The sequence below is a fragment of the Eubalaena glacialis genome, chromosome 10, assembly GCF_028564815.1.
Source record: "Eubalaena glacialis isolate mEubGla1 chromosome 10, mEubGla1.1.hap2.+ XY, whole genome shotgun sequence".
In the NCBI taxonomy this organism is placed as follows: Eukaryota; Metazoa; Chordata; class Mammalia; order Artiodactyla; family Balaenidae; genus Eubalaena; species Eubalaena glacialis.
In genome coordinates, this window is record NC_083725.1 from 7,689,979 (window position 1) to 7,710,015 (window position 20,037).

The following is a 20,037-nucleotide window of genomic DNA, read 5'->3' on the forward strand; positions in this document are numbered from 1 at the left end:
ACTCTTACAAACTGGTAAGAAAAAGAGAGACAACCTATTGGAAAAATGGGCACAAGAATTGAACAGACACTTCACAAACGGGTATCCAAACGCCCAACAGATGTATGAAAAGATGCACAATTCATTAGTCACCAGAGGAATGCAAATTAAAACCTCAATGCAAGCCCACTTCCCACTCACTCAGCAGAATGGCTACAATGAAAAAGACAGACAATATCAAGTATCGGTAAGCATGTGGAGAAACAGGAACTCATATACTGCCTGTGGGAGTGCAAATTGGTAGGACGACTTTGAAAAACTGTCTGGCGCTATATTCCACTTCTAGGAATGTACCCAACAGCAGTGCTAACATATGCTCACCAAAAGACAAACATAAGAATGCCTCAGCAGCACTATTTACAATAACCCCAAGCTGGAAACAACCGTATCCATCAATCCTAGTATCCGGTAGAATGTAGAAATAAATTGTGGTCTATCCATACAGTGAAAAATTACACATCAGTGAGAATAAATGAACGAGTGCTAAATGCAACAGGGTTCAATCTACATATTGAGTATAAAACACCATACACAAAAGTACGTATGATCCCAAGTATCCATAATTCAAAACCAAATAAAACTATTTTATGATGTTAGAAACCAGGATAGCAGTTACCCATGGGTAAAAGTAGTGATTGGAAGTGGGCATAAGAGAGCATCTGAGGAGTTCCCTGGTGGCCTAGGGGTTAGGATTCCAGGCTTTCACTACTGGGTGCCAGGGTTCAATCCCTGGCCGGGGCCTGAGATCCCACGAGCTGTTTGGTGCAGTCAAAAAAACTCTGGAGTGTGAGTAATGTTTTATTTATTCTGGGTGTGGGCTGCACAGGAATGTCACTGCGTGACACTGGGAAAGCTGTACACTTAAGATCTGTGCACTTTTCTGTGTGTGGGTTGTATTTCAATTTTTAAAAAAGGTTTTAGAAATAACTAGATGTGACTTCCTCTGACAATGGGTCATTCCTGACCCTCGTGGCCCCTGGGTTAGGTGCATCAGCTTGGGGAGCGTGTACTCCATCCTCCCCTCTCTTAGCTGCACCTGTCAGGGTGTGTGTGGTTCCTAGTGTCCCTAGGTAGAGGACGAGGGCTGACTCTGTCCTGTTCAGTGCTGTCACACGATGCCCAGCCCATCGGAGAGGTTTGTGAAATGACTGTGGAAGGCGTCGCTCCGTAGGCCTGTAACCCTAAGTAAAGCCCTGTTCTTGCTGAAACACTGTCACAAAGGCCATCAGAAGAGCAGAGGGAGAGGCTGCGACCAGAGCAGAGGAGGAGGCGAGAGCCTGGAAGAAAAAGAATCTACAGTTCAAGACCGAAGCCACCTGAACCAGGCAGGCTCCTCAAGCTCAGGGAGGTCTCCCTGCACGAGCTTCTTGGCGACAGAGAAGGTGACAGCTCTCTCCGAGGGCCTTTTCACCCGTTTCCGCGTTGTGGGGGCTACGAGCGGCCAGGTGAAGGGGCGCAGAGGGGACGGCGGTGAACCGGCCAGAGGTCCGCAGGGAGGGGGCAAGTCCGGGACCGGGGACCGGGGACCGGGCCGCTAACGGGGCCGAACGCGGGGGTCCACTGCCCGCGGGAGTCCTGCCGGCCCAGCCGCCTGCCCGCCCCGCCCGCTCGCCCGCTCGCCCGCTCGCCCGCGGGGCCCCGCCGCGCCCGCTCCCGCCCGCGCCTCCCCGAGCGCTCACCTGCGCCTGGGTGCGCGGGGCGCTGCCTCGGTGCGGCCGGTGCGGGGCGCGGGCTCCGGCGCCCGGCGGGCCGCTCGCCCACGGGAAGTGCAGCCGGCCGCCCGCTGCCCCGGAAGCGCCGAGGCTCCCGGCCCGCGGCTCCTCCTCCGCCCGCCGCTCCCGCGCCCCGAGCCCGACCCGAGGGGGCGGCCCGCCCGCCGGCAGCCGGGTCCTCCGCGCCCGCTTCCCCGGGCTCGCAGGGAGGTTCCTGGGCGTCTGCGCAGCTAAGGACCGGGCGGAAGCTTGGAGATGAGTCTTTCCTCCCGAGTTCCCCGAAACCCACCAGGAGAACCTGCAGCCTCGGCTGTGTTCTCTGTCGCGGACACGGAAAGAAACCCCTTACTTCATTCATTGAGTCTTCTCGACGCCTTGCCAGGGAAGCGTTTATACCTTTTTTCTTTTTAGGCAAGTGAGGAAGATGATGCCGGACTTTTCCAATGGCCACACACAGTCAGTGGTGAGGCGGAGAGGCCGGCGGCCGTGGCAGCCGTGAGGGCAGCCCCCGGGCCCGGGGCGCCTGGCACGCTCCCCTGAAGTTCATGGCCCAGCGCACGGCCGGCCGGGCACGGCTCTGAGGGCAGTAACGCCTGGCCGAGTGTGACGGGCGAACGGTGGCGAGGCCTGGCTTAGACAGAGTGAAGGGACTTCTCAGCGCCCTTGGGATGTTGATGAGCAGCGTGAAGCACCCAGGCGGGGATACAGCACCTGGCATTTCCCAAGCTTGTTCCACCCCAGCGGGAATGCCAGTATCTTCGTGAGCAGTGTTCCTCGCATGCCGGTTTGGGAAACACGCCTACTGCTGTGCAGGTGAAATGCTGGAGGGTGGAGGTGGTTTAATAGGGCCGATCTAAGATTCATGATCTCCTTTTCCATCTAATTTCCTGCTTTTCTCACCAGCCAGCCAAAAGGACTTAGTGCTACTCCTGGGAGGGAGTGTGGTGTAAGGCCGTACCGGGGGGAGCTCAGGAGTCAGATGGCTGGGGTTCGTATCCAGGGCGCATCACGCTAGAGGTGAGACCTTGGGGAAGCGCGGGGCCTGTCGAGGTTCACTTTCATCATGGAAATTATGATATCTGGTTCCTAGTGTTGTGGGAAGGAGTAGATGAGATAAAGCCTGTCAGACAGCTAGCCTAGTGCCCAGGTACTCAGAGTAAAAGGGTTCCTTTTACTCTGCGTGGAGTATACCTCTGTTTTCCCTGCCCTGTGCCTGTGCTCCGAGGTCCCCTTCACCCAAGGTGTCCTCCCTTTTCCCAACTCTGCTCTTCAAAAACCCCCGTCTTCTGACAAGGGTCATTTTTGCAGCTTATGCAGGAAATCTTTTCTTAACCCTGCCCTTCCCACCTTCTTCCCTGAAATCCCCGCTAGGACCTTATGTTATTTGGAACTTGTGCTCAAGCAGCTTACCTCTGTTAGAGTGAAAATTCCCTGAGGCCAGGGATCGATCTGGCTCCAGTGGAAGCAAAGAGGAACTCAGGTAAACACACTGAGAGCCAAGGATAGGACAAGCATAGGACAGCCAAGCTCGGTGCTGGGACAAACGTGAAGGCTAGGTCCCAGTGTCCCTCGCACAGGGAAGACAGATGCAAGGGTAAGTGCTGTCCTGTAGCCTGAATAAAGCCCTGTGGGAGTGCAGAGGGTTCATTACCGCCTTCCTAACAAGTGCAGCATTTGTTGTCCTGGAGGAAGCAGCTTCTGGGGGAGGAGCCAGATGAAGGCCTTTTTCCTCTGGACCAGTAGATAGGGGCATCTGTGCTGAAGGAAGGGTGAGTGGATACTGGGCACCAAAGGAGGCTGCCTTACACGGTTAACACGGCTGTTGGGTTTAGCCAGCCTCATCCTGGCCCCTGGCCCCTGGCAAGTTCCTTCCTCTCTTTCAGCGTGAGTTCATTGAGTTCATTCCGCATTCAGGTGGCTCTTCCTCTTTTGCTCACCTAACTAGTCCTGGTTCTTCCCCACCCATCCTCACCCCCCCCCACCCCCCACTCAGGGGCTTCTACTGTTCCCTCCCTGGGAGCACATCTGCCCTCTTCTCCCTCCCTCACCCAACTGATGATCGGGAGGTCCACCTCCATCTTTTATGTTTCATTCTTCTCCCCACAGGCCACTTTGGGAGGGAGTGGGCACTTTACTAGCTGTCTCTACTCCCACTCACTTCTCCCTCTGAACAAGTATCCACACTCAACCCCACTGGGTGCATTTCTCTCTGGGGCTGCCCTCCATAAGGTCCCCACGGACCCTCTTGGTACTGAATCCAGCCCTCATGTGTGTGTTTATACCACTCACCCTTCCTCCCAGGCTCTGGAGACACCTCATTTTCTGGGCTTTTCTCCTGCCTCTGGCCACCTCTTCACCATCCTCATCTCTTAAGTGTGGCGGGAGCCCCTCCAGCTTCCCCCCCCACCAACACACACACACCAGTCCCCTATTCTTCTCCCCTCCCAGGGTGATGCCATCGTTCTCCTTGACGCCCACATCTCTATCTACAGCCCACATCCCCCTCAGTGCCACAACCGTGAGTCAGCCCCTATTAGATATTTCTACCAGACGTCCTGCAGGCAGAGCCTTAACTCAACGTGTCCCAAACCATCCCACTCAGCGTCCCTCACACTGCTCCTCAGCTCTGCGAAAGGCATGACATCCACCCAGTTGTCCAAGCCAGAACCCTGCAGTCTTACTTGACCCCATTTCTCGCTGCTACTGTTGCCTCTTGGGTCCACGCACCTCTTGCCGTGATGGTGCAGGCTTGGTTGTCCCTGCCACGTGGACTGTAGTGACAGCCTGCTGTCTGGTCTCCTGCTTTGGCATCATACTCTTCTCCACAAGGCAGGCAGGGTGATTCCTCTAAAAGGAGAATCCGATCATGTTGCTTCCCTATTGAAAGCCCTTCAGCGGCCCCCTGTGCACAGAAAAAAAGCCAAGCTCCACAGCTGGCTCTTCAGGCCCCGGCCCTGCTGTGCTCCTACCTCTCCATGACCTAGCCGGGACACACCACTTGGAGTCCCTTGAATGTTGCTAACTCTTGGCCCCAGGCCTTTGTATATGCTTCTCCCGCAGCCTGGGATCACCCTGTGCTCACCGTGTTAAACTGCTCGTCCTTTAGGTTCAGCTCAGAGGTCAGCTTCCCTGGGAACCTTCAGGGAGAAACACCCAGCTGGGGAGAGGCGTGTGTGTCCTGTGCTTTCTCGCAGCACCGCAGGGACTGACCTAGGGGCGAGGGGCCGGGCAGAGGTGAGAACTCCCAGTGAGACCACATGCCATGCTTTGCCTGCTGGTGTATCTCTAATATGCAGCCCTGGGCCTGCCGAGAGTTGGAACTGAATACATATTGAATTGATGAATGAACACCTTCCTTCCCTCTACAATCACCCCCTGCAGGAACTCAGGAAAAGGAGGCACTAACCTGCAGACCAGATGCCTAACATCTAGGATTTAAGAATGCTCCTGTGCTACCCCCAGCCTGGTATCAAAGGCAAGTGGGGTAACGTGAGGTGAAAAGAGGAAGGGACAGAAGACTGAAAGGAAGGCGTTAATCACATTTATTGATCGATGAATAGGGTAAATAGACAAGTCCATAGACCTGGGCCAGGCTGCCCCAGAATGCTCCCTGCCTGGGCTCTGCCGAGAGGGGGGCAGAGGCAGTCTTTCTGGGTCGGTCCCACGAAGGAGCCAGTCCTGGGCCACGGTGCTCAGGTCCCCTGAGGTGTTCTGTCCGGCTGGGCTGCTGGTGGGTGGCATCAGCCTGGGCCATGATCAGTCCTGGGGTCCCGCCCCATCGTTCTGTCAGCCTGGGCCTTAGGCAGTGGTCGGCCCGCCTGCACAGCCATACGGGGGCGGGATGGCCTGGACGAGAGGGGGGCGGAGGAGACCCTGGCATGGTGCTGGGGAGCAATCAAGCAGTGAGGCGGTGTGAACGTGGGCCAGGGTCGGAGCCCAGGGTGACAGATGGGGCGTCGGGGCCCAGGGAAGAGCTCACAGGCTCAGATGATACAGCGCTCTTGGGCCTTCTCTCCCAAGTAAAAGCGGCTGAAGAGGAAGGGGCTCAGGTTGATGGTCTGGAAGCGGCCCTCCAGCATCACCTCTGCCACAGCCCGCCCCACGGCGGGGGCCTGCTGGAGCCCGTGGCCGCTGAAGCCCGTCGCAAAGTACATGTTGACGACGAGGGGGTGCGGGCCCACCACGCCATTCTGGTCAAAGGTGTTGTAGTCGTAGTAGCCGGCCCAAGCGCGCCGAACCTGCGGGGCACAGGACGCAGGGTCTCGGGAGGGCTGCCACGCGCTCCGCCCCACCCACTCGCGGCTGGGGTCGGCGTACGGTACCCTCCACCACCGCTGAGCACGCTCACGGGACGGGGCCTGTGAGGCGGAGGCACAAACGCAGCAGGCAGGCCCTCCCGCGGGGCCCAGGTGCTCCGGAGTCATCTGTCACCTTCCAGTTACCTTTAGAGTCTCAAAAGCTGGCACCCTCCAGGCCAGATGGGGCCACACCTTCTCCTGGAAGAAATCATGGTCCACTTCCAGGTTCCCTGGGTCTGGTTCCTCCTCCTGGGGGCAGAGGTGGGGACAAGGCTTATGTTGCCCGGGACGCACGGGCAGACCCAGGCCTCGCTGGCCTCTTGGTAAGTGGCGGATGGGGGGAAGAGACCCCAAGTCAAAGCCAGAGGGGACCGTGACATCAGTACCAGCACTGGGCCCGCCAGAGAAGCCTGACTGCTCAGCGACACCCGGTCTCTGTCTTCTCCCCGGCACCCCGACCCCACAGAGCTCACCTCAGAGGGGCTACAGCCGCCCAGGTAGTTGTCGCCTAATCCTTCCCGGCGGAAATAGGCTCCGCTGGGGTCTGCGACAAGCGGAGCCTCCAGGCCTGGTCCCTGGGGGCAGTGCCACAAGTACACATACCTGCCGTAACCAGCGGCGTTAGAAGTGGTGAGAACAGCAACTCCCCTCCCCGACTCTCCTCTCACCCCCCCGCGGCCCTGGGCAAGTCACCTTTTCCTCGGCTCCACAGGCAGCTTGGTGCCCTGCAGGGTGCCAGGCGGCCCCTTCCCAATGCCAGCCAGCTCTGCGATTCGCCCAGACCAGGCCCCCGCTGCATTGACCACTATGGCGCATTCCACGGGCTGGTACTCCTGGCTATGGTCCACCTTCACCTATGGGCACCAGAGAGGGGGGCGGAGGGAGCGGTCCAGTTCTTCCTGAGCCTCAGTTTACCCACATTGGAAGTGGGTAGAAGAAGGTCAAAATGACAGCCGTTACGTTTCTCATTTGATAAAGGAGACACCTAGGCCGGGAACTTACATGGACTTCATGGATCCTTTTCAAAGTCACCTTCTCCCCACTGGCGGTCTCCATGTGGTTAGATGAAGAGACGAAACCTGCAGGAAAAAGGAAAGAAAAGAAGCCCTTGAGGCCTCAAAGAGGAAGGAGATGGAGATTCCACTGGTTTCCTAAGGAAAGAAAGCTGGAAGGCTGGAAGCTTTCCCACAGACACTGAAGCAAAGAGACAGGGTAACCGGGATGAACTTGGCCGCACAGGACAGGAGGGTGCCAAAATCTTCAAGCAGATCACGAATCACGGACAAATGCAGTTAGGAGCCAGAGTCAGGATGCCCAGGACCAGTCCCCGGGGGAGAACCCCCTATCCTGAGCAAGCACAGGCCTTGCTCAGCCTGTGCGGGAAGGTAAGACCCAGTCTGGGCTGGTGTCCTGGCTGGCAGAGGTCACAAGCAGTGGACACGGGGCCGCAGACTCACGTGTCACCTCTCCGTGGCAGAAAAGGACCCCCATGGACTGGACCTTTCGCCGAAGCCCCTGGAGCAGACACCAGGGGTCAAACCAACCTTCGTTCTCCAACCCTGTGAGGAGAAAGAGGACGCGTGAAGGTGGGCTAGGACCCTCCTCTTCTGTTGTCTCTCCTGCACCCCTAACTCTTCTTTAGGGCTCGTAAGCTGGGGAGTCACATTGACCAACTGCACCAGAGTCAGATCCTGCGGAAGGACAGAGAGCCGGCCTGGCCCGGGGGAGGCCCTGCCAGCCAGGAGGGAAGCATTCCTCCTTGACTTGGCTGTGGGGTGCTGAGACTCCTAACCTGAGGTGCCCCTCAACCCCTGACGCCCTCTGCAAGCAAGCCTCACCATAAGATGCCAAAGCCACTCCCTCTGTGTTTATCCAGGGAAACTTCTTTTGAAGCTGCTCCGGAGACATCAGACAAACTTTGGCTCCTTCTTGCCTGGAGAAATGTGTGGGTCTACGTATGTGTGCTGGGTGAGTGTACGGGGGGAGAAGTATGGGCCCCAGCTCCACAAGTCACCTCCTTCATGTCACTCCTCTGCCCCCAACTCCCCATGTATCCTCCTTGCTTCCTGGAAAAGAGCAAGCTCCTAGTCAAGGCTCTTCAGCATCTGACCCCCCTTTCCTTTACGACACCCTAGCCTCCCTTTGGCCACGCTAAACACCTTGTCACCCCCTAACTGTTCCTCGTGCTTTCACAACAGGGCGGTCACTCTGTTCCCTCCACTCCTGCTGCCCAGGACAGCCTTCCCGTCCACCTCCTGGAACAATCCTGCTCACCAGCACAACTGTCTCCTTCTGGGACCCTCATGCCCAAAGGCCGCATTGTATGCGCTAAAAGGACACACTCACAAGCCAGACTGCCTGGTTCAAGTCCCAGCGCCACCACTTACTAGCTCTGGGGGCCTCAGTTTTCCCACATGTAAAATGGGCATGTTCTGATGATTAAACGAGTTAATGTTTATAATGCATTTAGGATGTGACCTGATGTCACTGGTGAAACTCGTAGAAGGTTCTGCTGAAGGGTCTCAGGCACAGTGATCAACCTGCCTGCCCAGCCATACGGGGGTGGGATGGCCTGGGCGAGAGGAGGGCGGAGGAGACCCTGGCGTGGTGCTGGGGAGCAATCTAGCCGTGAGGCGGTGTGAACCCGGGCCGGGATTAGAGCCCAGGGTGACAGATGGGGCGTCGGGGCCCAGTGAAGAGCTCACAGGCTCAGATGATAGTCCTGACTGACTGGTCATGAGACCCACGGCCTTTTACACGAGTCCCGGTATGGCCGGCAAAGCCTACGAGCTTAGCTCTCCGGCTCTTAGAGAAAACATTTGCAGATTTGTGGGCCCCTCCCCAGAGATCCTGACTTATTAGGAGGGATGTGTCCTGGGTGGTTCTCATCACCTGGGAATTTAGGAACCACCGCGGCAGCCCTTTGTCCGTGTCTGTGTCACAACACTTAGCACAGGGCATCGGAGGTCTGCCTGTGTCCGTCTTCCTGACAGACTGAGCTCCTAGGGAGCAGGGCCTGTCTCATTGGCTCCGTCACCCCGGCTCCGAAAGTGAGTCAGAGCCCACTGTGTGCGGGCAGCTGAGACGCAGCATGGCAGCCGTGCCGGGCGCCCACCTCTGCACTTTCACGTTGTTTTCCATGATCGTAGCCCCCTCCTCTGAAGCCAGAAAGAGGTAACCAGAGGGGTTGAACTGGAGGTCCAGGGGAGGGTCATCGACCACGGCCAGGTACTCCTGTGTGCAAAGAAAAGCTCCTCCAAGAAGCTGACTTCAAGAAGGGAGGGAGAGCTTTCCTGGCTTTCTCACCACAGCCCCCGGGCTCAGTGCCCCGACCCAGAGGGAAGCCCTCTCCGGGCACCGCCACTGGGAAGAAAACCGGGGGTTCCAACTCCTAGCTGCCCGTGCTCACCCAGCCAGCTGGGCTGCTCCCCTCTCTGGGCTAAAGGAGGGGTCACCACCCCACCCCCAAATCTCACAGCACGTACATTGATGTTCCGGAGAAATTCGACCGAAAAGAGGGAGAGCTGGATGTTCTCAGGCAACGAGAACTGCTGGCGAATCCCACCCACAGAAAGCACGGTGGAGGCCTGGGAATACTGTGGAAAGACCAGAGAAGGCGATGTGGGCCCTGTTCCACGCGAGCAGAATACTGTACTGGAGGGTGAGAATCACATACCCAAAGGTAATTTTTTTTTGGCCGCGCTGCTGCTTGCGGGATCTTAGTTCCCTGACTAGGGATGGAACCTGGGCCACCTGCAGCGGAGGTGCGGAGTCTTAACCACTGGACCGCCAGGGAAGTCCCACGTACCCAAAGTTAAAGGGGAGCCCTACTTGCAAGTTTATAATCTAAACTTGCATAAACCTATATGCAAGTCCACCAGCAGCCCAACAAGGACAATAGCTATTAAAATCCTTATTAGAAGATACACAGAGCAGAGAGGCTCAGTCATCTAAAAAGGGCTGGGCGCCGTCGTACAACATGGTAATGGCCTGGAAGTACAAGGCAGGAGACTGACGTTTGCTCTACTGATTGAAAAACAGAGGGATGTGGCCAAAGGAGCAAGATTCGTAACTAGCTGACAGTGGTAAACAGGAACAATTAAAGCGCAAAAACCTCAGAAGTAATGTAACCTACAAGGGCGTCGTGACAGCTGTTTGTTAACCACAGCTTGAACGCAGGCCGGACCTCTGAGATCACAAGACATACAACGTTGTGCAATTTGCTTCCAAAAGCAAAAACCTTATTGTCAAGGTCTCTGGTTTGAGGGAGGAAGAACCTGGGGCTATTTCTCAACAAGGGCCAAAGCACAGTCCCTGCCCTGTGGCCCTTCAAACAATGAGGTCTTTCCTCTCCTTTCCTCCCCTTGAGTCCTTAAGAAAATACGAGTCTGCACCCCACTCCTGACTCTGCCCCACCCCAGACCTCACCGTGTGGTCCCGCTCCACCACCAGCACCCGAATGGCACCTTGCTGCTTCTCCAACCTCTTCAGCCAAAAGGCTACGGACAGGCCAACCACCCCACCGCCAACAATCACCACATCGGAGTGTTCGGGGGGCAGGTGGCTGGTGTCACACAGTGGACTCCAGGCCCCTCCAGGAAGGATGGACTGGATCTTCTTCTTAATCTCCGACACCTTTCCATCCCAGTCTGTGGGATACAGTTATGGTCAAAGAGGGCCATACATCTCCTTTTCAGGAGGTGGAGGGGGGTGTGTGTTAGAGGATGGGCACAGGAGAAGGTGGGCTAAACTGAACACCGAGTTTTCAGTCCTCACTGCCATTCCTTCTCACGAGGTCAACTCGCACCCAGCAGCACTCCACAGCTTGGCTTCATGTTCTCTATACCAGAGTCTCGCTTCCTTTGAGTGCATTATACCCAGCACTGCAAGATTCAACTTCCTAAAACTGACACTCTCTATTCTCTCCATTGGCTAGGGGACTTACACATATTTCTCTCCTGTGCAGACCTCTCTCTCCCCTGAGCCCAGGCTCCTGGACCAAGAGGTCCCGGCACACCTAGAGCCGCACTGCCCTCTGAAGCACGGACCTCTGAGTGGCACCTTATTCTGGATATCCATCACCATCAGCAAACCTACATTCATGTTGTCTGTTATCAAGTCCTGATGACTTTGCCTCTTAAATATCTCCCCAGTCTGCCCAATCTGTCCCCTTTTTTTCCCCATCTCTACCACCACTGCCCTAGACCAAACCACGATGTCTCTCCCACTTAAACTGTTAAAAGCTCCTGTTTCCACTCATTCCCCTCTTGTCCAACCCCCCAACTTCTTTTCTGTATCACAGCTAGAATGATCTTTTCTAAACACTAATTTAGTCACACACTCTCTTGCTTAAAACCCTCCAGTGGGTTTCCATTACCCTAAGGATAAAAGTCCAAAATCTTTCACGTGGCCTGTGAGACACTGCATGATCTGGCTCCTGTTTGCCCTGTCCTCCCTAACCCTCCAGCCTCAGCCCCTTCATTCCCGCCACAGGGGATCCACACAGGTGTTTTCCCTGCTTTGAAACTCTGTGCCCACTTCTTTGCCCAGTTAACTCCTTGCTTCCTTTAGATCTCAGCTCAGTTATCATTTTCTCAGGGATGCCTTCTTTCCTGACCCCCTAGACTATGCCAAGTTCTCCTGTCACGCTATCTCATAGCTCCGTGAACCGCTCTTTTGCAGCATGCAACACACTTGCAACTTTGAGTTTATCTGTGATTGCTTCATGCTGTACTATGTCTACCTTCTCCATAGAATCTCCAGTCTAGAACAGTACCTGGCACATCCTAAGTGCTCAATAAATGTCTTGAATACATGAATCCTTTTGTCTTTCACACCTAACTCACAAATCTCCAAGTCTTCTCTCACTGTCTCCAATTCAAAGTTCAAACTCTTCTCAGCATTCGAATCTTTCTTTGATCTGGACTTAACCTTACCTGTCCAGAGTACATTTCATACTACTACTCAAACTCTCTATCTGGATGGCCTTTGCTAATTCCTTGCACAAGAACAATACTTTTCTCCTCCTAACCTTTGCTCAGTTCCCCAGAACCTGGAACTCATGCTTTCCTTGAGCTAGTAAACATCGTCTTTCAAGGCTGATCTCCGTTCCCACCTGCTCCATGTACTGCTACAATTACACTAGCTACTGGCACTGGCAGTGCAGGGTACCCTCCGAGTTGGGTTCTCTCCAGTCTTGAACCGGTCTACTAAAGCCTTCCCTCTCCAGCTACACTTCAGGCACCTGCAGGACATATATCGAATCCTCTCTTTCTCTTCTTTCCTCCTTCACGGCCACAACACTAAGCACAGCATCCTGCACGCGAGCAGGACTTCATGCACTTCTGTGCACCAATGAATCAGCATGGCTGCTATTCTGGTGGTAAGCTCAGGCACAGAAGGACCTGGGATTTGTCACCTGAGAAGGGCAACCCTGGGATCCATACCCCTGTCCAGGCTCTACCAGCTCCGGCAGGCAAGGTTACCTCCTGCTCCCAGCGACCCGCTGTCTTCCCAGCGCGGACCGGGACCTCGAGTCCTGAAGGTCACATGGCTGGAGACTGGGGACACCCCAGAACCACGACACCCTCCGCTGCCCTCAGCTTCACCCAGAGTTGAGCCTCCTCTGTGTGTGCCTAGCCCCCGGCCCAAGAGGCCCGGGCCCAAGCCGAACCGCAGCGCCCCCCGAAGCATGGCCCTGCTGCTCTTGGCCGCTAAGTGAGGGGCGCCCTACCCTGGCACGGTCCCAGCCCGCCGTCACTGCTACGCGTCGCCGGCTGTTCATTCGAGCGCGCCCATTGGCCAGCGACCCCTCCGGGCCCCACCCCTCCACCCTATAGGCGGCCGTACTGTCCCTTGACTGCCTGAGAGCCCCGCCCAGGCCCGCCCCCACCCGCCATTGGCGAGCCCGGCGTCTTACGTCGGTCTTGCGCGCCCGCTGGCCGAGCTGGGGAGGGACCCAGGCCACTGCGCTGAGCGGAAGTGCGGCTGAGCAGGTTTCCGGGGCCGCGGGTGTGACGTGTCCCGCGCTTGGCGCAGCAGGAAGCGGCGGCGATCGCGGCCTGAGTTCCCGGCGCCGGCCCCGGTTCCTTTCCCGCTGCCGCCATGCTCGACTTCTTCACCATTTTCTCCAAAGGCGGGCTCGTGCTCTGGTGCTTCCAGGGCGTGAGCGACTCATGCACCGGGCCAGTTAACGCGTTGATTCGTTCCGTGTTGCTGCAGGTACTGCCCCCGCGGGATCAGAACTCCGGGCTCGTCCCCCTGACCCGGTCCCTAGTCCCCCTCGACTGATCCCGCGTCTCCCTCCCACCCCGTCGGCCCACCTCAAACTGGCCGCTCACTCGTAACTGTGACTCCACTTCTTTCTCCCGCCCCCATTAGACCATCCGGCAACTTTGCGCTGTCCCCTCCCCCTCCTCTTTCTGGGACTCTGGCCGGAATCCGTAGTCTATTGAGACTTACCGTCGTTCCGTCCATTCGCCCCCAGCAGCTTGGTTTTCTGTTGTTTCGAAGGCCGGGTGAGATAATGGATGGAAAAACGTCCTTTAAGAACTGTAGATAGTGTACAGCTGCTAGTAAGTCTGATTGTTTATATGAGATGAGGACTCCTTCCTTTCTGGCTCGCACGTGTCCTCCCCTCCCACCTCTTTGCCCCTTTCCCCCAAGCTGGCTGTCTCCTTTTCTCGCAGGAGGAATGCTGAAGAGCAGCTCCCCTGAATCTTCTTGCCCTGGGGACAGGTTTGAGTTTGGGGGAATGTCTAGTTCTTCTCCAAAGGCAATCCTGGAGACGCCCAAGTCTAGGTGTTGGGACAGTCTGAACTCTGAGACATACTCTTTTTCCAGGAAAGGGGAGGTAACAACTCCTTCACCCATGAGGCACTCACGCTCAAGTATAAACTGGACAACCAGTTTGAGCTGGTGTTTGTGGTAAGTGGGGGTATTTTAGAGGGGCAATGATTACAGTCACCACGGAGTCCTGATTATTCAGAAAACCCTGATTAATTGCACCCAGTGTTTATGATGAAGTAACTGAGAAGACACGGAGGGTGGAGGGGGAAAGGGGAGAAGCTCTCGGGCCCAGTCAGAGGGCTTGGCTGCTCCTCAGGTCAGGGAAACCTGCCAGGTGGCTGAGCCAGTCTCTGAAGGCCTAGGTTGAGTTGGCTTCCCTCTGTTCTGGGCTGGCATGTGAGCAGATCTCTTGGCTCTGTTTCTTTCCCTAAACAGGTAGGTTTTCAGAAGATCCTAACCCTGACGTACGTAGACAAGCTGATCGACGATGTGCACCGGCTGTTCCGTGACAAGTACCGCACTGAGATCCAACAGCAAAGTGCCTTAAGTCTACTGAATGGCACTTTTGATTTCCAAAATGACTTTCTGCGGCTCCTTCGGTGAGAGGCCTCCCCTCTCCAAAATCAATTTCTGTGACTTGAGCTTCCTTCCTTCCCGAGGGTGGGTGAAGGGTAGTTATGCTGTGGATTGAAAGGCACTCCTGAGTTTGCTGCCCAGTTCTGGTTGTCCTCTGGGTGTGAGGGCCCTTTTCCTGGATTTGGACTGTTCCCTTTTCCCTTTAGTGAAGCAGAGGAGAGCAGTAAGGTCCGTGCTCCCACAACCATGAAGAAATTTGAAGATTCTGAAAAGGCCAAGAAACCTGTGAGGTCCATGATTGAGACACGGGGTGAAAAGCCTAAGGAAAAAGCCAAGAACAGCAAAAAAAACAAGGGGGCCAAGAAGGAAGGTGAGTTTGAACTTGGACACCTGGGGGCATGAGAAGTCGTTAAGGTGGGCTGGAGTGGTTCCCCGCCCTTCCCTTTGTCATTGTGTGCCTCCCTCGCTCGGGTGCCCACCACCCTCACCATCGTCCCCGGTCCTCGCGATCCCCCAGATGTGTGTTCCTAGTTTTGTCTTACTGATTTGGAAGGCTTTTCCCCATTTGTCTATTTTGTTGGAATTTGGTCTTTTTTTCCCCAGTGAATTTTCTCCTTGGCAGGTTCTGATGGCCCTTTGGCTACCAGCAAAGCAGTCCCTGCAGAAAAGTCAGGTCTCCCAGTGGGGCCTGAGAACGGGATAGAACTTTCCAAAGAGGAACTGATCCGCAGGAAGCGAGAAGAGTTCATTCAGAAGCATGGGAGGGGTATGGAGAAGTCCAGGTGAGCATTCCAGCTTTTGCCATATGTACTGCTATCTAGATACGTTGTGGGGAGGGAGTCCTTGTCTCTGGGGTGGATGTTTCCTCTCCTGCTCCTTCATCGGAACCCTTTGTGCTGTAACCCTTTGCAGCAAGTCCAGTAAGTCAGACGCTCCCAAGGAGAAGGGCAAAAAAGCGCCCCGGGTGTGGGCGCTGGGTGGCTCTGCCAACAAGGAAGCCCTGGACTACAGCGCTCCGACCGCCAACGGGGCCCCCGAGGGGCCCCCGCCCGAGGACATCAGCTTGGTAAGAGGCAGCAGGGCCAGAGTGAAGGCCAATGTCAATAAGAAATGGGGGAGGAAGGAGAGATGAGGAGGGCAGTACTCTTGACTTCTTGGAGCGAGGGGTGAGTTACATTTGGAGCTTCCTGAATCGAAGAGGTGGAGAGCAGTGTAGACAGGGTAAATCCAGGCTTTTCCCCCCACAGCCCATCGTGTTCTTGATCCCATCTCCTTCCTTTCCGCATACCCTCCAGATTCGAGGGACTGGGTCTGGGAGGCAGCTTCAGGATCTGGACTGCAGCAGCTCAGATGACGAAGGGGCCGCTCAAAACTCCACCAAACCTAGGTAGGGGATCCCAGGTGGTGGCTGGTGGATGTGGCTCCAGAACTGAGGAGACTTGACTGCTGCCTGCTGGGCCTATGTGCATCTGTGACCTTCTGTGCCTGCAGTGCTACCAGGGGGACTCTGGGTGGCATGTTCGGGATGCTGAAGGGCCTTGTGGGTTCCAAGAGCTTGAGTCGTGAAGACATGGAATCTGTGCTGGACAAGATGCGTGACCATCTCATTGGTGAGTCAGGAACGGGTGGACTCGTGTTTCTGGGGTAGGGACGGTGTGGGGCAGAATGGCGGTACCATAGGGGTTGTTCACTGCTGCTGGAGCACTCATACCACGCCTGTCCGCCTCTTCTCAGCTAAGAACGTGGCAGCAGACATTGCAGTCCAACTCTGTGAATCTGTTGCGAACAAGCTGGAGGGGAAGGTGATGGGGACGTTCAGCAGTAAGTATCTTGCTGGGCCTGGAAGTGCTGGGTGGGCATTACGCACCCCAGCAGGCCGCCGCGTCCACCTCCACTCTTCCTAGGTGCGTGACTTTTGACAGATCCCGTAACATCTAAATTTCTATTTCGTAACTTAGACTTTGGGTGTTGATGACCTCTAAATTAGGAGGATTTAAATGAACTAATACTTGTAAAGTGCTTAGGATTCCTGGGCAGGCTCCTAGTTCCCTTAGCTCAGAAAGGGGCAGGGCATTCCTGGAGCACATTACTGGGGCTTCACGGGTATATATACCTCTCCCCCCACCTCAGCGGTGACTTCCACCGTAAAGCTAGCTCTCCAGGAGTCCCTGGTGCAGATTCTGCAGCCACAGCGCCGTGTGGACATGCTCCGGGATATCATGGACGCCCAGCGTCATCAGCGCCCTTACGTGGTCACCTTCTGTGGTGTGAACGGTGTGGGAAAGTCTACTAACCTTGCCAAGGTCGGTGCAGTTCCGCAGCCCGTCTCTGACATCATTTCTAAACTCTGCATTTCCTGGCAACTCTGGGTCTAGGTGACAGTTTTCTTTGCCTCTTTTGCAGATTTCCTTCTGGCTGTTAGAGAATGGCTTCAGTGTCCTCATTGCTGCCTGTGATACATTCCGTGCTGGGGCTGTAGAGCAGCTGCGGACACACACCCGGCGTTTGCACGCCCTGCACCCCCCCGAGAATCACGGTGGCCGCGCCATGGTGCAGTTGTTTGAGAAGGGCTACGGCAAGGATGCTGCTGGCATTGCCATGGAAGCCATTGCCTTTGGTACAGTGCACAGAAAGCTGGGGGGCTTGTCTGGGCCCCTTTTCTCCTTGGGTTCTCTTGGAACTTGCAGAGGACCAGGGTTACCCTACCACCAACTTTCTGCTCAGTAACAGGTCAGGATTAGTGACGTGCCGTGCTCTGCTTTGGGGTAACAAGTGTAGTTGCAGGCAAACCTAGTGTATTTGTTTATCTCTATTTGGTCACCTTTATCCTACCGCCATCCTTTTCCTAAATATGCTTGATGGCTGAGTATGGGAATTTTTTCTTACACTACCTTGTAACCTAAGGAAATAAACAGGTAGACTTCTAATATGGCCAGTTTGGGACTTCCTGAGAGGAAAGCTGGAAACGTGACAGTCCAGGAGTTTTGACTTGACCACTTTTTTTCTCTCTAGCACGTAACCAAGGCTTTGATGTGGTGCTGGTGGACACAGCTGGCCGCATGCAGGACAATGCCCCTCTGATGACTGCCCTGGCCAAGCTCATTACTGTCAACACACCCGACTTGGTGCTGTTTGTGGGGGAGGCCTTAGTAGGCAATGAGGCCGTGGACCAGCTGGTGAGCGCTAGGGCTTGGTTCTCTTTCCAACCTCAGCTTTGGCCACTTTAGGTGCATCTTATTACTTACGTCATGTTCCTCCTTTCCAGGTCAAGTTCAACAGAGCCTTGGCTGACCATTCTATGGCCCAGACACCTCGGCTCATTGATGGCATTGTCCTTACCAAATTTGATACCATCGATGACAAGGTAAATATGGACGACACAGGGCGAAGTGGGACTGGGAGAGGGGAATGGCCATCCTTCACAAGGGAGCAGAGGCTCTAAGGGCACACTGGCTCCAAAGCCTCCTGTTGCTAAGGGAGTGAAAAGGAGTGGCCTGGGGTTGACTGGGTATCCCCTTTCTCTGCTTCAGGTGGGAGCTGCTATTTCTATGACCTACATCACAAGCAAACCCATCGTCTTTGTGGGCACTGGCCAGACCTACTGTGACCTACGCAGTCTCAACGCCAAGGCCGTGGTGGCTGCCCTCATGAAGGCTTAACGTGGCTCTTGGCCAATACCAAATCACCGCTTCCCCCCAAAGCCCCCATCCCTGTATCAAGAATGTGCTTTAGAGTATGTGAGCAACTTGTCTTCAGTGTAGTTCAAAGGCAGAGTGAGGGGAGTTCCAGGCGGGGGCTTGCAGCCCCTCCTAACCCCACTCCCTGTTCAGCCCATCCTCCCTCTGCAAGGAGGGCCTAATCATGTTACAGTCACTGCCCATTACCCGCCCCCAGCCCCATGCTCCTCCCCCTTCCTACTCACTCAGGCATCCCTTCACTCTGCCTACAGACTCGGTCTCATTACAGCTTTGACCAATGGTTAGAAGATCCAGCACCAGAGCTCTGCTATTTAAGTGTGGTCATGGGGACGTCCGAGCATCATCCCCAGCTCCATTAGATAGACTTCCAGAGCCAGCTCTGGGTCTTGAGTGGCACCTCCCCCTAGGATACACAGCTTTCAGGTCCCTGGGGCCAGGACGACACCTCCACACTGTGGCAGTGTGTGGCCTGTTCTTAATTGCTGCTGATTCGAGGATGACCCCTGGCCCCGTTTCCCCAAAGCATCAGCTAGGCCACAGTGATGTGTTACAGATGAGTGAAAGAGGAGTCCCTGCTTCCCTCAGAGATGAAGGGAGCCGAGCTGCAGTGCTGCACTGGGCTTCTCAGCCTCCAAGATCTCCTCCCACTTCCAGAATCCAGACATAGCTTTGCATGTTCCCCTTCCCGGGAGAAAACCAACTGTCAGAAGGGGAGACACACTGCCCCCTCCCCCTTCTTCACCTGGGATGGATCCTGGCTTTTCCTCATCCTCCTCTACAGTGCCTGGTAGACAAGTGCTACGTTGAATACAGACCTTGTTAAGACTTGTCCTGTAGCTTGGTATTACAGATGTGCTATTAGTGCAATAAGGTGAAGGCTGTCTGCCCAGAGAAATACATAATTTATATAAGAAAATAAATTTCATAAATAAATTGCCTTTTAGGTCTTGGAGTTATTTTACAGGAGGATTCAAAACTAAAATCCTACATCACACTAACTGTAGTTCTAGGATTTATGGTAAGAAGGGAAACAGGAATTGATAATGCTGAGGAATCAGGTAAAAATAAGTAGTTGTCCCAAGAATGAGATCACCTTTCCCCAAGGTGAAAGAAGAGAACTTTTAAAATTTAAATTCGGCTTGTACCTTTGCAGGTTAGGAGTTTTCTAAAGTGACTCAAAGTAGAGCTGGGGCCCTGGGAAGTAAATGAACAAGCTTTTAATACAGCTCAATTATGTAAAATACTGTACACTGTAAAAGATCTAGAAAACTAGAGCTTCAAGCCATGTTTTAAAAAAGCCATTAAGCTTAATTGAAAAACCAAGTATAGAGTACAAAACTGCAACAAGGGCCGCAGCGATCCCGCGGCATCTAGATCCCGAGTCCTTCATGCAGAGCTGTGGCCACAGTCAGTACAGATGTCCCATGGATCTGCCGTGTGGACACAGGCCTGTCCAGCCTGGGGGTGGGGCGGGGCGACTTCCGGGTCCCTTGTCACTTGGGTATTGAATTGGAACAGGCCGCAGAGGATCAGGAACCAGCCGGCACAGCACGACGGGATAAGCTGCGACACCCGCCCACCAACCCCGGCCTTCAACCTCTGCGTTCTGGTACTTCCTAAGAGCTGTTTTGGGTTCTTGTGAGTTTACTTGTTAAACACTGTCCACGGTAGGCCCTTACAGCTTGATCTAATGGTGATTCCTCTAGCCCTCTCATGTACTACAGTCTGTGGAGAGAGAGAAGGGAGAGAGTAAGTGAAGTTTCACAAAACAGGTTTACACATCTAAAGCTGCAGAAATTAAAGTCAAGCTTAACCCTTCAGAAGACAAGACACAAGATACTAGGAAACTTGTAACAGACTTGGTAGGAAAATATAGACTCTTTAACAGGTAGGAGAGGTTCTCCAAGGTCTTAACTAAGTTCTGGG

The 20,037-nt window shown here is 54.9% G+C and overlaps 4 protein-coding genes and 1 long non-coding RNA gene across 14 annotated transcripts in view; 2 read left to right on the forward strand and 3 right to left on the reverse strand.

The window, feature by feature from the left end:
• TIRAP (TIR domain containing adaptor protein) overlaps nt 1–1,798 on the reverse strand; it is a 21,897-nt gene extending 20,099 nt beyond the window's left edge. For 3 of the 5 annotated variants that reach the window (XR_009702335.1, XR_009702336.1, XM_061203170.1), the window contains exon 1: nt 1,719–1,798. The gene's annotated coding sequence lies outside the window, so the exon portion shown is untranslated. Of the gene's footprint in view, nt 1–1,075; nt 1,121–1,718 lie in introns of those variants that run through there. The other 2 variants (XM_061203171.1, XM_061203172.1) reach the window with 2 other exon arrangements.
• Nucleotides 1,309–8,507, forward strand: LOC133099480 (uncharacterized). Of its 3 annotated transcripts, XR_009702338.1 has the most exons (5): nt 1,309–1,421; nt 2,163–2,564; nt 2,655–2,768; nt 7,028–8,017; nt 8,248–8,507. It is a non-coding gene; the product is annotated as an uncharacterized LOC133099480 (long non-coding RNA). The 3 variants fall into 3 exon arrangements; XR_009702337.1 differs by lacking the exon at nt 1,309–1,421 and having other exon boundaries at nt 1,907–2,564; XR_009702339.1 differs by lacking the exons at nt 1,309–1,421; nt 2,655–2,768 and having other exon boundaries at nt 1,907–2,564.
• FOXRED1 (FAD dependent oxidoreductase domain containing 1) lies at nt 5,277–12,814 on the reverse strand. The gene is made up of 11 exons (XM_061203169.1): nt 12,535–12,814; nt 10,478–10,698; nt 9,535–9,645; nt 9,165–9,283; nt 7,888–7,982; nt 7,507–7,608; nt 7,052–7,128; nt 6,743–6,903; nt 6,523–6,652; nt 6,194–6,298; nt 5,277–5,989 (listed from the first exon to the last, which is right to left on the reverse strand). The coding sequence occupies exons 1-11, from the start codon at nt 12,740–12,742 to the stop codon at nt 5,735–5,737; spliced, it is 1,584 nt and encodes a 527-aa protein (XP_061059152.1). The 5' UTR covers nt 12,743–12,814; the 3' UTR covers nt 5,277–5,734.
• Nucleotides 12,815–13,014: 200 nt separating this feature from the next.
• On the forward strand, nt 13,015–19,044 carry SRPRA (SRP receptor subunit alpha). The gene is made up of 14 exons (XM_061203173.1): nt 13,015–13,270; nt 13,892–13,975; nt 14,273–14,436; nt 14,620–14,783; nt 15,036–15,195; nt 15,326–15,479; nt 15,709–15,800; nt 15,905–16,023; nt 16,148–16,234; nt 16,544–16,716; nt 16,817–17,030; nt 17,426–17,589; nt 17,679–17,777; nt 17,944–19,044. The coding sequence occupies exons 1-14, from the start codon at nt 13,154–13,156 to the stop codon at nt 18,070–18,072; spliced, it is 1,920 nt and encodes a 639-aa protein (XP_061059156.1). The 5' UTR covers nt 13,015–13,153; the 3' UTR covers nt 18,073–19,044.
• Nucleotides 19,045–19,313: 269 nt separating this feature from the next.
• FAM118B (family with sequence similarity 118 member B) overlaps nt 19,314–20,037 on the reverse strand; it is a 54,629-nt gene continuing 53,905 nt past the window's right edge. For all 4 annotated transcript variants that reach the window (XM_061203185.1, XM_061203187.1, XM_061203186.1 and 1 more), the window contains one exon: nt 19,314–19,836. In XM_061203185.1, coding sequence (XP_061059168.1) covers nt 19,823–19,836 — 14 coding nt within the window. In that variant the 3' untranslated portion in view covers nt 19,314–19,822. The remainder of the gene's footprint in view (nt 19,837–20,037) is intronic.